General features: G+C 43.7%; 1 protein-coding gene across 1 annotated transcript in view; it reads right to left on the bottom strand.

Moving 5' to 3' along the window:
* Nucleotides 1-264: 264 nt before the first annotated feature.
* LOC122159303 (endonuclease/exonuclease/phosphatase family domain-containing protein 1-like) overlaps nt 265-17,922 on the bottom strand; it is a 33,549-nt gene continuing 15,891 nt past the window's right edge. The window contains exon 2 of the mRNA XM_042816766.1: nt 265-337. Coding sequence (XP_042672700.1) covers nt 280-337 — 58 coding nt within the window. The 3' untranslated portion in view covers nt 265-279. The remainder of the gene's footprint in view (nt 338-17,922) is intronic.

Here is a 17,922-nt window from a genome sequence, read left to right as displayed (position 1 = left end):
GGTGGAGTCTCCTTCTCTGGAGATGTTCAAGACCTGCCTGGATGCCGACCTGTGCGACCTGCTGTAGGGAACCTGCTTTGGCAGGGGGTTGGACTCGATGATCTCTGGAGGTCCCTTCCAACCCCTACAATTCTGTGATTCTGTGAACCTTGTACCACATCTACATTTTCACTGTCAGTTTAATGAGTAACTGTAAATTACCTGTTCTTCATCAAGATCAGTTACTTGTATGTGTCCCCACTTACTGTAAAAGCCCAATCTTGCCCAGACTAAGGCATTTCAGGAAGAACTCGCTGCATCCCCACCAAGCTGAAGGGCCTCCAAGATGGAGAGGAACCTGAAAGCAAATGAAACTCTACAGATGTTCAGACCACTACCAGTCACATCTAACTAAAATCAAGAGCATGCCTGGGGCAGGGCCTAGTGTCAATTCCCCATTCTTTTCAAGTCATTGCGTTCCACGCTGAACTCATCCTTCAGTTTTTTCCGGTACAAAACAGTGGTGATTTTTCCAATAGATGCACAATTTAGGTAATGACTTAATGACCCTACCCAGCCTCAAAAACACTTGCTCAATATATTACCCTTGCAGTCCCAAGGAAAACTTCCTTTACTCAGGGTTACACAAACCTTTGTGTTGCAGTGGAAGAGTCAAATTATGCACATAAACATTGTTTAAATTACTCTCATGACTCTAGGCAGTCACAGTAAAGAGTAAAAGTAACAATACAGTAAAAAGCTCACATTCAATAGAGGGTGCAGAGCTGTTGCAGCAGTCTGCCAAAGGACATAATCTGCCATGCACTACTACAAGAAGTTTTATCAGGCTTTCTGAACCTCAGAGCAATGTTGTGTAATTCTGGAAAATCCACCAGTGTCCTATACATTATTTATGTATGCCCATCCTGTAACAGCAGCCAGCAAAACTTTAGTGATGCCCTTCTATTGTACTACAATGCTTTCCATTACAAGTATTCACAGCCTAAAACCCTCAACGCAAGTGTCTTTTCACTTTAATGTATTTCCAGTTTTCAGACATCTTCAAAAGCATCACAAAAAGCCTACATCCAGAGAATTATACAATAGTCCCAGACCATCAATTTCCAGCCTCTAGAGCCTATTACTACCAAGACAGAGAAGACTGGAGATGTTTCAGAAATGGCTGTGGATGCCCCATCCTTGGAGGTGTTCAAGGCCAGGTTGGATGGGGCCCTGAGCAGCCTGGTCTAGAATTAAATGTGCAGGTTGGCGGCCCTGCCTGTGGAAGGGGGGTTGGAGCTTGATGATCCTCGAGGTCCCTTCCAACCCTGGCCATTCTATGATTCTATGAAAAGGGGGATAATCAGAAAGAAAAGGTATTCTGCTGAACTGCAGAAGCAATGAGAGACGGCATTTAAAAATACTGTAAGAACGTGCACTGCCTTGAACTTTGGAAGGAATCTTGGCCGACACATCATGGATATCACTACTCTCCAAATAACATAGGTGGTACTGATATAGCCATGATCAAGGCCTGCCTCTGAATTCGGGGCTCACCTCTTAGTGTTGGGTGCCCAGCCTCTGGCGCAGTACATTTTGGAGAAGCACAGAGGGAGAAAGTCTAGCATGCATGCATGGAGAATTCAGAGTGCTGACAGCCAGTGGGAGTTCTACAAAGACTGCTTCACATCCATATGTACACAGTGAAAGCTAGCAATTTGTCACCCCCTTTCAAAAGCTGTACAAGGGCTTTGTAATTACGCAAATTACTTTTTTATTTTCCTTTTGAAGGCAGTCATTGCCCGACACTTTGAACGCTTGATCATTAAAGGAAAAATTCATCAACTGATGCTGCTGATGCTTCTAACAATTTACTGATCTGTTTCACAAACATTAACTGTGGACTACCTGACATTCAGCAGCTGCACAAGAAAGACAAAGTAGACAGCCAAAATGCAAGTATACAAGTAGAGATAAACATCTCATTGCACAGTTCTACCCTCCCATTTACAGTCAAAAAGTCCCACAGAAATTCCTTAAGCCAGTGTGTTTTTATTTAAAACAATTTACACCGAGTGACAGAAAAACAAGTAATAAAATAAGCATGAATCCTTTTCACTTTATCTCATCATATTTACAAGGATGCTGTCTTGCTTGGAGGTGAAGAGTTCCCCTCTAAACATTCACGTCCTGCAGAGATGCAGCAAAAGTGAATTCTAAGCTGTTGCAAGATTTGCAACAGCAGTTTTGACAGCTCATGTTTGACTCTCACTAAGGAAGGACTTTCATCGAGTGTTCTAAACTTATTGAGATCAATGTTTTTTAAGTATCTTCTGAAATCTCCTTGTTGTTTTCCACTCAGGTGACATACACCCTTCATATATCACACAAGAAGCTTCTTTCCTTGGAGCACTGTCACTGAACCACTGTCTGGAAAATGCTCTTGATAGCCAGTTATTTACTGCTATCTCTTACAGCAACTCCAAGTAATGTTTCTACGTGCTGCTTTCTGCAAGGTCAGCTTAGACATGCAGCTTCTTCCAAAGATGCTGCACTGGGGGTTTCATGCTTTGAGGGAAAAAAAAAAAAATCAAGCTGTTTATTTAGGCACTCCAGCAATCCCACAATACTGGAAGCAGCACATACCCACATGCGCTGTTTGTAGCTTACACGTCTGTTGAGGATTTCAGAGCAGAAGGGAACATTGCTGCTTGGCAACTGGGGGACAGTTCTGATGTAGCAGAAAGGCAAAGCCAGTTACAAGAAGATCCCACTGCTTCCAAGCTCTTGCTGTCTGTTCAATGCTGCCTTTATGTGCTCTGTTCATGTACCCTGTGGTCTTTTATTTCATCCTCAACCTCAGGAAGCTCTAATCCACCAGCTTTCAAGTATGCTAGCAATAGATCCACACTGCAAGTAACTGTACTGACATGACGAAAGCGGCCCTGGCTGTACCTGAAACTATTCTAAAAGTACTTCCTGACTCCATTGCTCTGTGATCTGTTCAAACAAAACTACTCAAATTTAATATCCTTGCACCTTGACCATACTCAAAATACTTGAAAGCATGCAGTGATCAGAATGAAGAACTTTCCTACAGCAGTAAAAACACACAAACATGATGTGATGTCAAGGAAACACGTGACTTTTTCTTTTTTTGGCTGAGGGTGATGCATGGCATTCCCTCTCTAAGGGAATTCCTTTGAGTTTCCAGAAGATTAGTCACGGTGCTGAGTGAATGCCTATAGCTACACAACATTTCTGCTCCTCTGGGCAGTGTTGCAATCCTTTCCTGAAAGTATTCTGGTTATTAAGAAGTAGGACTGGGCTCCTCTCTTGAATCCCATCTATCCTATGCAGGAATAATTAAGGCTTTTTCCACTACCACAGACTTGCTGATACATTCCTTGCTGGCTGGGGCATTCCTGCTCACCACAAGCCATCATCGCATCTTTGCACCGCACTTCACGTCCCTGCTTGAATTGCCACTGCATACAAGCTGCCTTTGCTCTTGCAAAAGGGAAAGTCAGGGCCTTCCTAAGAACCACCCCCTGGCTCTGCTGGCTGCCTCCTGCTTGTGGTCCCTTACAGTACACAGTGCAGGGCAAGTAATGATCTTCTGTGGGCCTTCCTACTTTCAACAGCAGCCTGTACACCAAGCTGGGCTTCTCATCTGTCAGCAGCGTGAACCAAGAAGCAATCTCACTTCATTTTGCAAGGTTATAAATCTTTGTTCAGGACTTGAGGTTTTCCAAAAACTCCATGCTTTTTATTAGCCCATAAGCCTGACTAAAGTTAACAACATCAAAAAAAGCTGTTGAAATTCTCTTTGTTTTCTGGACCCTTCCTCTGAGAATGGCTGTATCAAATCTCACTTCATCTAGAATCATAGAATGGCCTGGGTTGAAAAGCACCACAAAGATCATGTAGTTTCAGCCCTCACAGACATTATTATAAATAGCCTATGCAAAAACTACTCATCCACAAACAATTATTTTAATCATGAATAAATCATTCCCTCCTTCCTCCCTTCCACTCCATAAACTTCTTCCATTTGTTCTTAAGATCCCCTAACCATTTCTTGGTCCACGGTGAAGTTTTATGGTAGATTTACACATCCCTGAATAGATCTTTTAAACATCCAGAAGAGCTACTCACAACTGAAGTCTGATGACAGCCCCATGTGGGGTAGAACAAGGCTCCCCCTAGATCATAGAACTGTCTGAGCTGCAAGGGACCCCTCAAGGTCCAACTCTCCTGCAATGAAAAGGGACATCTACAGCTACATCAGGTCGCTCAGAGCTCCATCCAGTGTTTCCAGGGGTGAGGTTTCCACCCCATTTCTGGGCAACGTGCTCCAATGCTTCACTACCCTCACTGTAAAAAATGATGTGCATAAGAGTCAAAAAACAACACTGGAAAAGCGTGACTCAGCTATGCTAACACTCCTGGATATCTTGGGGAAACCAACTACTGAGGCTCTCACCCCAAGGGTGATCATGGCAATGGGTTATGGAAGTGGCTCTTGCAACTATGCGCTTACTGTAGAGGTTGGGAGATGGAATCACAGCCCACTGCAGCCAGGGCAACGTTAAGGACTGTGATTAACTGCTTTTTTAATTGTTTTAAATACAGCCAGAAGCCGAGGAACCGAGCATGTGCTTCTTTGGCTTCTTTCATGCAGGGTGGAGAAAGCGAGCAGCCAAAAAGTGACACACAGAGAAAAACCAAGACCATGCTTCTCAGGCCAGGACTTTGGGCAGCCGCAAACCCCCAGCAGCAGCAAGACCAACATCCAGCACCGGGAGATGCCTCAGGGCACACAGATGAGCACCAGCTCCAGCTCTGGCCATGGGCAGCAAGCTGTGCCACTGCCTGCTGCTGACCACACAGTGACCTGGCAGGCAATGAGCTCAGCATCGTGCCTCCAGCTGTGGTGACAGAGGCCACATTAATGCACACATCATGAAGAACCCTCTCAATTTTTGCTGGCGTGTCCAATTTGCAAACTTCTCTTTTCCCTCACAAGTTCCAACAACTTAAAAAAAAAAAAGCCAACAGTAACAAGTAAAGTAGACAAAACAACAAAAGCAGCAGTAAGAGAAAAAGCAGACTTAATGACTTTCATCCTCATGAACTTCCTCCATCTACATGTACGAAGTCTGACAGGGAAATAAAATCAGTTTCTCCTTTTCTACTAAAACATCTGTGTCTTCTCAATCACTCCTTAAAAGGAGGGAAAAACCCTGCCTGCTGCCAGGTCAAACATCTGCTGGGAGCTACCAGAGAGCTTGTGGAGAAAGCTTGACAGCCTTGGATGGAGGCACCATACCATAATGCTGGGAGAGCATGCCAGGTAATGACACAACGAAACAGCATGGAAGGGTCCCCAGGAAAAAAATACATCTGCAGTAAGCAGAAAGCTGGCTCAAACCTGGGAGCCATGTTTTCTTTTATATTTATATAGAAGAAAAATGTATATATAGAGAGAGAGATATATAAACATATACACATACACATACATATCTATTTAGGGGAGCTCTGCTGCAGTTTCCTGTCTTGGATGAAAGCAGCTGTTCCTCGATGTCTAGTCACCACTGATTTGCCTTCACACAGGTTTAAAAACAAAAAGCACATCAAGGCTTTGCAGCTGGGAACGGAACCAGGAGTAAATGGAAGGAACAGAGAAGTTGAAATCCATCAGGCAAATTCCCGGCATAATGCCAGGCGGACAAAAGCTGCTCCCTCGATGTTTGCATTCATGGATCCTATTACATTATGTGAGTGGCTGGAGTATTTGTTATGGAGAGAAAGGAAGCTGTAATGGAACTAAAAGGGGGAAAACATGAATTATGGATGCTCAGCATCAGAGGGCAAAATGGCAGCATTATCCAAGCTAACAGACTGTGGGCAACTGAAGTAGTTTACTACTTTTTTTCCCCCCATTTCAGTGATTCCCTAGGTCCCATAGTGCTCTCTTAATTTTCTCCTGCATGCAGATCTCTCCCTGCCATGCTCTTTCCGACACCTCCAGAGGTGGGGACATCATTTTGCAGGACCAATGGCCGTTATACCAAAGATATGATTTATGCTTAACTAATGCTCTGGCCTCAGCACTGCTACGCTGTTGCAATAGCGGAACAATGATTCATAAACCCTGCTCTGCAGATATTCTCAAAGCACGAGTGCACAACAGAAAGTAAAGCTGTAAGAACACCAAACTTCTCCCTAGCATCCTGGGAGGCAGTAAGGCATGGTCATGAAACAACCCAAACCACAACCAACACTAGCTGAGGTTGGCTGGGAGCTCTGGAGTCAATCTGCCCAAGCAGGGACACCCACAGCAGGGTACTCAGGCTCACATCCACGTGGCTTTTGGTGATCTTCAAGGAGACCCAGCAGCCTCTGTGCAGCCTGTGCTAGTGCTCTGGCACTAGCAAAGAAGTGCTTCCTCATGCTTAGATGGAAGCTTCCTGATGTTTAGATGGAAAATTGAGATGTGCTCATTTTCTTTACATCCTCTCAGGATCAGCCATTCCAAGCTTTCTCCAAAGGGACAAAATCTGGGCTGCTACAGACATTTCTTACGTCAGTAAGGAGAGTAGAGCAGGATCCATCAACACCAAGGCAGGATGGCTGGTTCATGGTCCAAACCACTGCAGAAGAGCTTGTGCTCTATTTTACAGCATTGCTGTTCCTGATGATAACAAATCAGTGGCAGAAAATACATGACTACTCTGCAATGTGCTGCTACAATAAAGATGAGATTTACAGCAAAATTAAGAAGGGAGCTGCACAAAACTCCCAGATTCTCTGTGACTCTAAAGATACTAATTTCCATTAGAACACAATTCCTTTTCTCGTCCAGAAAAGGTACCTGCAGTGTAGTGAGATGTTCAGCACAGCCCTCCTGTAAATTCTGGAGCTTTCTACTGTATAGAGGACTAAGAGCAGCAGAGAAGCATCCTCTTTACATTCTCTCCCAGATCATCTCACAGACATTATTCTTTTTGCAAGAAAGAGAGAAGGAGAATGGCTATCATCTTTTAATTTCCTCTAGTGAAAAAACTCCCTTTCTGAAGATTACCTCAAGCTTTTGAACTAGAGGAAGTTACAGGAGAATCCTTTCGGGTGCATGCACAATTACTCAACTTTTGCTCATCATGTTCACAAATTTGCTATCCTATCTCAGTTCAGGGTACATCAGGCATCAGCCCGGAATGCACGGCACTTTCCGGAAATGCTCTGCTGAGTTGGATGCCATCCCACAGACTTTTCTCCTGCTGCCGACTTACCCTTTCCTGTACTTCTCCAACTGTGTCTCTGCAAGCTGGTGCACTGCCAAGACAGTGGCAGCAGTTACAAACGTAAGCGTTGTGGAAGGCTTCCGATGTCCTCGGAAGGGATGTTGGTTGTTAAGGGCTGAGATACATTGCATTCGACTGAACAGAAGCAAAACCGATTCCTGAGACGCAAAGGTTAATTGGACAAATGGCTCAAAAGGATCACTCTGTTCAAACTCAGTATTTGTTGATTATTTTTTTTTTTTAATTTAAAAAGAGATTTTAAAATCGATTACGCAGCTGAAAATAATCCTCAAATTCCCAAATGCATGAAATCAAACCACAGAGGGCCTGAGACTGCCAGTAATACAATGATTGTAGAGGAGCAGCCCAGTAAATAAAAAGCAGGCAAATCAAATGCACATATGAAATTATACAGAATTTAGCAACCTGTCTTCATGTATCTTCTAACAGGAATCAGGTGCAGACACTGGTAACCCAGCTTCACTTCCAAAATCATTCATAACTCAGGGTGGGCAATACAGAAGGCTTTTCCATCACCACTTCCACCTACTCCTTCGCGCATTATTCCTGTGCCAAGGCCTTGACTACACCATAATTCAGGCAGCACAAGAGAACACTACTGTAAGTTAGAAACGCAATCTGATGACAGTCATATTTACTCAGAAAAAATACACAAGTTGTTTCAAACCACCTGTGACAGAGAGCAAACAACAAAAAAAACCCCCAACATACTATGAAAAGGAAGAGGGTGGATTTCATTTCATTTGTAGTGTGGTGAAATGCATTCTCCCTCTTCCATATCACATTTCTTAAAATACTCAGCTAAGAAAATAACATCAGCCTTCAAACTGATTTGTCTTATATCCAACAGACTTCACATTATGGAAAATGCTGTATATAATGTTCACAGGATTGATAATGTTCTCAGGATAATTACTGTGGTTTTTTTTTAATTTTCAAAGCAAGTCTGCTTCCTCATAATCCTGCAGGAAGACAGCAGCTTACAAAGAGCGTTGTGTTTGCAGCAACACTGATTTCCTCTGAGTCATTCAAACTGGACACGGGCAAGTTACTGAACTTGCATAGAATTATTCAAATCTGTCCAACAATGAAGGAGACCAAGATTTAAAAGAAAAAGTAGAAGCCCATAAAATCAAAGGTGACTTAGAGCTTCCAAATATAGGCATTATCTGATAATGTAAGTGGTGTCTGGCATTTGGCTCTTTTTCTGGCTCTTCTGAATCATTCCGTGTCTGGTAGGGCCTCCTTGTTCCAGAAATGGCACCTTTTCCAGCCCAATTCTGCTGGAAAAACTGACTAGTCCTTAATTAAATCACTTGAGCATGTCTGGGAGTGAGCATAATGCTACACTATCATCCTGCCACACACAACAAAGCTACAGATAAAACTCTGGGGGGCTGGGATGCAAATATTAACAGGAACTATATTTGAAGAATATGCCTTTGTGTCCCTGCAAAACAGAGTTAAACTTGGGAATCAATAAAATGTGACATAAGATATGTTAAATATGTTAAAGCTCCTACTGTCTCCTTACACATGCTCAGAAAGTTAATGCAATATTACCTTGTCATACATGCATATACTCATCCAAGAGATGTTTGCCATTTAAAAACCTTACTGGACCCAGGTCACCCTGCTAAACATGTGTCCCAGAGCAAGGCTGTAGTTTGGTGGTACATAACCAAGACTCAGTCGGTGGCATCTGAGTGCCAGTGACGTTTAGTCTGGCATTATATGAAGAGCGTTGAAGCTTCCCGGTTGAATCTGAATACGGAACTTTGAAGTCTTTTATAATATGCTCTTAACATAGAGATTAACCCTCGAAAGTTGGCACAATGGGCAGAGTTCCACAGCTGTGAGTTTCATATTGAGAAGACTGTGTGCCAAAGAATTGGGTAAGGAGTGGAAAGGCTGAACATCAGAGAGTAAAACAGGAGAATGTATGCAAGAGCTGCTCAGATGGACACTGGGAAACAGCTGAGGGAGGCACTGTGAGGAGGGGAGAGAAGCACTAGAGAAATCAAGAGCAGTGCTTTGGTCAAGAATACTTTCCTTGGTACTTTCACCAGCCTTTTCACCAGCAGCTTTTGCTGTCTTAGAAATTCAAAGACATTTACAGAAAAATGATAAAATAAAGTGTGCCATTATGATAAGCAGAGAATAAAGAAGAAAAAAAACAAAACACCATACACAACAAAAGACAGAACATATGTCTTAAGGACTTCCCAATGCATGGCTAAAAGCCAGTGGAACTGATTTTAAAGATGACACAAGCCTGGGGCTGCAGTGCCCTGCAGGAGCAAGGGACAGCCCTCCAGTGCCCACAAACCTTCCTCCACCCCTGCATTTTATTTCCATCTTCCTTCCAAAAATCTATATATTGCTCTAGGAGCCATTCTGGCTTCTTCAGTGATATTAAGGAAATGACCTGTAAGACTTGGGAATTAGTGATCATAAAGGAAAGCACTGACATAAACAGTAAAAAGGAATTCCTATATAAATAAATATATATATATACATATATAAATACATATATATGTATATGTATGTGTGTGTATATGTATTTATGTAGATTTGAACATGCTTACTGCAAGATTATCATGGCACTGTACTATTACCAGCACCCAGCAGATATTTAAAGCAGAAAGTAAGTCCACAGTCCTGACCAGCAAGGTCTCATCCACAGCTCACATCAGGCATGACTAAGACAGATAACTGTCAATCTGATTCATACAAGCTCAAATCTGCCCCACAAAGCCCAGGCTAACACAGCCAAGAGCACAAAACTCAACACATCTGCACACACAAACACAGCCCTCGTGAGCTGCATGTACCTCCTCCATGTTTATCCACCTCAGTCAGCATCACATGTGCCTTGTGTGTGCCAAAGGATAGAGAAAAGCTTTGTCAAGGTGACCAAAACCTTGCCACCCTTGGCAAATAAGTAGTTTTCAGTACAGATCTACCAGTTCACCTGACAAAGCAATGCTCTTGTAGTCCTATCCTGTCAAAGCCCCCAGTGCAGGCCTACCCTTACAGTGCAATATTTCCACTTTGGTGGGGCTTAACGTGTCAGTCAGCACATCTATCCATGGCACAACAGACACAGATGGTGGCAGGATTGACTGCTAACAACTGGATTGTTCTTATTACAGTATCTAAGCCATATGGTGAAAAAAGTACGTGATAGACAAGACTTCCTCAAAACTGACTCTTGACCTGTCTGCTTTGCTTTAAAAAAATTACATGAAACGAGAGTAATTTGGTACCCAAGCTTTGAAGCCATGTGAACTAGCATGCATCCTCCAAAAACCAAGGTCAACTACACATTTCCAAATGTGAGGAAATTGAAAACTGTGAAAAGAAGCAGGCCAGAGGGAGCAAAGGCAGAAAACCCAAGTCTTGCACAGGTGGTACTCCTCCATTTTGCAGCCTGTCACCTTCAGGCACACCACCAAAGGCAACTAAATCAGACAACTCGCAAACGAAGCTGACATCAAATCATAAGGAATTTTGCTCCCACAGATTCTACTCTTAGGTGATCAGAAATGCTAAGATTTGTGTTCAGAAAACAACTATCAGCCATTACTGAGGTTACACCTGCAGAAAGTACAAATCAGGTAAGAAAAGAATCTGTCACAAAAGGGTGAGAAGCTAAAAGGCAAGAATTAAATACAAAACATCCTATCAGCTTTATATTGCAACAGAACAGGGAATGGAGCCCTGTTTAGGCATTTGAAGTCTCATCTACAGGCTCACCCAAATAGCAAACCAGACAGCCTATCAGTCCAGTTGTTTCTCCTGCAGTAACAACTCTGAAGAGTGATAGGGGCTACACACAGCTCATGCTTCAGGTTAGCCAAAAGCCACAACCTCACATAGCCTTTGCTCTGAGCATCTCAGGGATGTGGAAAGATTTTCATTTAAACCTCCAGGGGATGCTTCACATATCTGTAACTCTAATCCAGGAGATAATGTCATCCTTTGCTGGTTCTCAAAGTCAGGATAACTGGCAGACTCCACACTCTCACTGTCTTCCAAGCAGCATCTGCTCAGACTGCTGGCATGATTTTCCAGAACGGCTACACTAAGAAGGGACAGATTGCTCAAAATGAAAGCATGAAAGAGTGCATAACAGAGCAAGCTATGGCCTATTTCACAGAGTACTACCATCCACTCTTTCTCTACTGCTGCTCAGAAAACTCCTAGAAATTAAGCATGGTAAAGAGAAGAATCCTCCAGCAACCAAGTCCTGAATGTCTGTCTCCACGAGTAGCAGAGAATCACGAATAAGAAACACTGGTCAGAAAGGATCTTCTGAAGCAACAACTCCTTCAGCATCGTGACTATCACAGGGAAATATCATGTCAGCTGTGGCTTCACCCAGCTGCATTCTGAGAACCTCCAAAAACATAAGACACCATGTGCCTCAACATAACCTCTCCAAGTGTTGCACCAGCCTCTGAGTAAGGAAGCCAGCTGCCCACTTGTATTAAAGCAAGGGGTCGTTTCACCCACAGTGCTAGGCCATGTGCTTCTTGCAGGACTTCATAAGGTTTCTGTCAGCCCACTCCTGTTTCTCCAAGACCTGGATTGAAGGGTTACCATCTGCCACTACAGCCGCTCCCTTAGATTACACACCGTTACAGAGCATAATACTGTGTTACCCATTATAAAAGAAAATAACCCCGTGCAGCAAATGCACACTGCAACAATGGTCTTTATTGGCACATCTGACTAAACAAGTGGGTTAAATAATGTATTCCTCTCTCTCCCCTGCTACAATTCTTCAGATTCTTCAAAGGTCAGAGATACTCAGCAAAGAAGCCAAGAAGATTCTGTGCTCCCCTCTCTGCTATCTCACTGTCTGTATTACCATCTCACCTGATGCCTCCCAAGCTTCCTAGGTTGGGAGCTGCTATCTAGATCAAAGATGCTCTCTGTGGAGGATTATGTAGCCTTGCAAAACTTTCCATCAACAAATACTACAGAAGGGATGTCTCACCCTCCACAAAGCTATGGTCCTTAGGAATATGGGGGTGCCTAAGCCTTTACTTGAGCTTCTCCTGAGCTGCTAAGCAGCACGCTGTTTTCTGGCATGGACTTATTGATGTGCCATGTTAAAAATTCCCTGGAAGGAACAGAGCTGACAGTGTTTCCCTTGTTCTAATATGTACTTAGAAAATAGCACAGCTGAATTACTTTACATTCACTTATCACAGTAATCTTTTTGTTCTGTTATCTCATGCTCTGAAATAAAAAGCTTTGTGAGAAAGACCTGTTTCTTCTCCTGAAGAAAAATACGAAGTTTGTTGCATGGAGGGTACCAGTGACATTTTTTGATTCTCAAATATTTGTATACAGAGTAAGAATTTCCAAATAGCTTGTGTTGCTAGCAGAAATTGGTGATATTCTGAAAGCAGATTAACTGTCTTTCAGTCAGTGACTGCAGAAAAGCCTGCGTACACTGAGACACGTAGTAAATGCCTTCCTGCAGTTGAGGAACGTGCACTAGAGCAAGGCAGCTCCATTTCTTCTAAGTCAGAACAGTTGCAGTTCTCCACCAAAGCTCAACCAGACTGCCATCAAAGTCTCCAGAGCCTCAAGGCAGAACAGCAGTGAAACCAGATCTGCATGTGTTTCCAGAACAATTTATGCCAGTTCAAGGGCATCGGAAATGACTTCTCCACTTCTTTATGACAAATACGATCGTTGTATTTGTCACCATAATAAAAAAAGGCTGAGTGCACTGCGGTGTCGATCTCCGAGCGATCCGATCTGATAAGCTATCGCACCGTGCAAAGAATCAAATGGCGTGGCTGGACCTTGTCAGAGGAGCAGAGCAGACTGCTGAACAACGTAACCTAACCACACAGCACCGCCTGGCACCACATCCCCCATGCCAAAGTCACATCCACGCTCCTGGAAGAGCCGGTGGCCTAGATTTAGGCCCCCATAGGGCAGCAGCACACGCAGGACCAGGCAAAGGAGAGAACATCACAGAGTAGATCTGTCCCCATGCCACTTCCCTGCCCCAAGCAGCTTTCCTGCTGGAGTGCTTTTAAGTTGGAGCCTTCACATGCTACCACTGGTGGACTTCTAAGTGCATGACCAAAGGACCCCAGCAGATACAGGTGGGCAGCCAGGGCACAGCCCAACCTTCTCTTGTAACGGTAGATAGAATGCTTTAAGCAGTCACTGCTCCCATCCTGTAAGCTGTGTTCAGCAGTCATCTAAGCACAGCCAATTTACTTCAGACAGGCAGCTCCCAGATTAACCTGGATCAGCTCCGGGCACTGAGAAAGAATAACAAACAGCTATGGGGAAGATCTCAGAAACACGCTTCTTAAGCAATGCTGAGAATATGCTTGAAGCAGCAGAGAAGACACTCGTCCAGTGTCACATCAGAGACAGAGGTGGGACAGAACCATCCTTGTCCTCTTAGACCACTTCACTTTCATCGCATCCCTTAGAGATTTCACAGTGCATGAAAGCACATACATTAGTAAGCACTCATTATATAGTGCGAATGACTTCCACTTCAGATTTAAGGAAAACCTTAATGCATTATTCATTACTTCAGCATTTACTCCTTGCTGTTCAAATCATGGATCCTATTTTTTTTTAACAGCCTTCCTGCTTATTTTTATCTTAAGTTCCGCAGAAATATTTCTTAGCTATATTTTTCACTATAATTTGGGGATGTAAAGGCAGGCCATCAGGCGATTTGTGAAGGTGATGGAAGCAGGGGTAATTGAACAGAAGCCTAAAGCATTTTCAGCAATACTCAAAAATAGGTCACGTGGAATTGAAAAGTTGTAACTGCTAGGAGAAGAAAATTGGAACTAACCTTAAAACTCCTTGCAAGATCTAGCCACCAGCCACTGTTACTTTGCAGCATAAGTCCAGCAGAACTAAATTTACTTAACTGGACAGGTTTTGCTGGCATTCAGCACACGGATGAGCAGTGCTGTATTAAAAGCACAAGAAAGCACCAGGAAACATCATGGTTTCCCTAAGGCAGAAGTTTAAGGCTGCCTCTTTCTCAAAGTGTGTCAAATAAATCCCCAAACACTGAACAGTTACAGCTTAGTCTTAAAAGGTCACGCACTATTTAAAAGTAAAAAAATCACAAATTAAAACCCAAAGCAGAGCACTGGAGGAGTCACACAGGCTGTGAGGACTGCAGTGGGCATTCTGCTACACATGTGATTCTTGTGGTCATCTTTGCCCTGCTCATGCTGCATACAGCCAGTGCTTCAGGTGCTTTGCTGCTGAGTGGATGCAAGTTACTGTGAACTCCAGGCAGAGCAGATTTGCTGAACTGAAGTAACCCTGCCGGCAAGGATCCAGCCAGACATCTTCAGGGTTACTAGGATTCATGCTTAAAGAAGAGGAACGCTGTCTCTCTAATAAAAATAAAAACTGCCAAAGGCAGATGTCTCAGCGTTCGGTCGGATATTACGTGGTTGGGATTGCATTGCACAGGATTTAATAAGGGGAAGTTCTCTTATCTCCCTTGGTTAGGAAAAAAAAAAAAGAAAAAAAAAAGAAAAAAAAAGAATATATATATATATATATATCAAAAACAGAAAAATACAAAATATTATTTTCAGCTTTAAAGAGAAATGAAAAAAATAGCTGCGACCATGCGGCCTTCATACTAGTTATTCCTCTTACTAAGAGAGGAAAATAAAGTGCCTGACATTATGCAAATCTTGACAGTGTAAGAAAGGTTAATAGCATTTACTGGACTTCTAATAGGGATAATTACAGCATTTCTGCACCGCCCATATGCACCAAAAAGGTGATTTCATTTGTTTTCTTATTTATTCCGCCATTAGAAAATTCAAGGTGTTCTACCTCCAAACTCATTTTCACTGATGAGCCAATTACCAGTTCTCCTCACCTTTCCTTTGATAAAGCAAAGCATTTTTGTGCAGTCAAGCAACATATATGAGGCTCCTGAAGCTTCACAATTGCACAACACATTAATTCCTCCAATGGGATTGCAGTTGTTTTACAACGCTGGTGGCTGGGACATCCAATGAGGAGGAAAACCTTGATGTCTCACCCTGGGGCACCCCTCGAGCATATTTTGAGGGGTGCCTGTCCCCCCACCAGGCTGATTCTCCTCCAGCACGATGCTGACAAGGCTTGGAATGTGGCGGTTGCAGCAACGTCCTGATATGGACTATGTGAAACCTGACATATCATGAGAAGAGAAGAAGGAAGAAGAAGATAGCAGGCCCAAGAGGATGATCCTTGGAGAATATGGCAGCAACTGTGTCATACAGCAGACCTGGTTGTAGCCCCTTGGGTGTTCATAGGTTTTTCACTAGTTTAAACAATCTAAAAATTATTCAAGTGACAACTGCTATGGCCTACATATGAAATGTATAAAAATCATCTCCTGCCCAAGGCCTTAAACCTCAAACACAGAAAAAGCCCAGCCAAGTAGCAAAGCCTGCAGGGAAAAGGAAAAGAAAAAGAAAAAAAAAAAAGGCAAAAATGCCAGCATTCATGAGCACTTCACTGAAAGAAAATGCCAAGGGCAAGACTGCAATTCGGCATCTTGCTCTGAATGAGGTCACCACGAAGCAGCACCATCCTCTGGGAAAGAAGCTCAAGAAAAGAGCACACAGTGACACAGGAGGAGGAGGAGGACAGGACTCCACTTTGGAAAGGAAGGCTATAAAGAGAAAGGCAGCCTCACCTTCTAGCAAGAGGAGGAGATAACAACACATCACATGTAACAGGCTCAAGATGCAATCACACCAAGAGCAGCTTTCCCAGAAATGCAGAGCATAAGAAAGAAGCAGAAAAATGAATTTCAAACTTTCCTTCTGATCTTCAGAGAAGAGCAAGAACAGGTCAGTGACAAACTTTACTCTTAGGACTGAAGCACAATTTAACAGTTGGGACAGAGCACTATATGGAAAATAGGACGACTGATGACTGGAGCACAACCTTCATGCAGGTCTATCTTCCCTGCAGTGGGCTAGGGCTCACAGTTCTCTTTCCTCACAGCCCCAAACAAGAGGAGGAAGAATCAGAGAATGGCTTGAGTTGGAAGGGACCTGAAAGCCCATTCAGTTCCAAGCCCCTACTGTAGGCAGAGCTGCCACCCAGCAGATCAGGCTGCCCAGGGCCCCATCCAACCCGGCCTTGCACATCTCCAGGGATGGGACACCAACAGCACCTCTGGGTAACCTGTGCCAGTGCCTCACCACTCTCTGGGTAAAGAATTTCTTCTTTGTATCTAATCTAAACCTACCCTCTTTTAGTTTGAAGCTACCTCCTGCCCTCCCTCCAGCTGAAGTCTGGCCAACCACACAGGCCAAACATGCCAACTCCTACCAGTAAGTTGCACCTCCTGTTTACACAACGACATCGGTGCTATTTGGTACCAGGTACCGAATTATGAAAGATAAATCAACTCAGGTCTTTTCCACCCTTATGAGAAGCAGTTATTCAGGTGCATATATTGCCCCAGTGGAATTTTGCTTGGTCATAAAAAGCACTCAGACAAATCTAAGTTGCCCTGCAGTCTCTCGCAATGAGTAAGCAGGGGTGACAACACCAACGCAAGGGAAGTTTGGTTACAACATGAGGTCAGCCAATACTCAGATGGGATCAACAATCCAGCAGAAAAATGCTGCTGTAAAGAGTCAGTCAACATTGCCAGCCTGCTAGCTCTGTGTGAAGAAACCTCTCACACGGTGTGCAAACCACCTCATTTCCTACGTGAGCAGAGTTGGGTGTTGGGCTCTTCCTTTCATCCCCACCCACCCCATGCCAACACTCCCCCATGTTCTGAAAGGCTCTTTCAAGAAGGGAAACGCCCATCACATCTGCAGGATGTGAAATGTGGGCTAACTGGAGGAGGTGCAGCTGAGGCAGAACACAAGACAGCCCACAGCAGGCACCTAGGCATTCAACTCCCTGGACGTGGGACCTGGCTGGGAAACATCCAGCCCTCTCTGTTTCAGCTTGCTTTGAGCAGACAACAGCCTTTGCTCTTCCACCAGACAACGCTGCAAGGGAGGAATGCAAGAGGTTTCAGCTTATGGATCATGACAGTCTGAACACGCATAGCTCCAAGTCATGAATCCCCTTGTTTTTAGGAGCTATCTTCATAGTTTATGAACTTTCAGCACTGGCAATGCCCAGCCTTGCAAAGGTGACAGCATACAGATGGAGAAATCAATTTAGGGATCCCAGTGTAGCTGACTGGTATCCATGGGTAAAGCTTATCCCAGGTTGTAGTAAATAGGAAGAGACTTCCTGAATTCAAATCAAACTACTGAGCTCCTCTATCACACCTCAGACCACAGCTTTAATTCCAGCCCAGCCTCCTCTCTCCTCAAATCAATTCCTTTAGCACTCCACATGCCCACAGCTAATAAATCACATCAGAAAGGGAATGAGAGGGAACAGAGGCAAAGCACTGCATACTGGAAGAAGTTCTAACTCCAAAGCTCCATGCCTGCTTGAAGACAGGAAAAAGGGAAATAACCGTATGTGAGATAAATTCCTTTTTCATCCTTTATTTGCTTTGTCTCTTTGGGTGAATTCTTCAAGAACTGTGTAAGGTCTTCTGGAGCAACAGTTT

This window comes from Centrocercus urophasianus, unplaced genomic scaffold, assembly GCF_019232065.1.
Source record: "Centrocercus urophasianus isolate 14NV4802_14NV808 unplaced genomic scaffold, USGS_Curo_1.0 seq_16, whole genome shotgun sequence".
In the NCBI taxonomy this organism is placed as follows: Eukaryota; Metazoa; Chordata; class Aves; order Galliformes; family Phasianidae; genus Centrocercus; species Centrocercus urophasianus.
The sequence above is the reverse complement of the archived record's forward strand: the minus strand, read 5'-3'. Positions and strand labels throughout refer to the sequence as shown.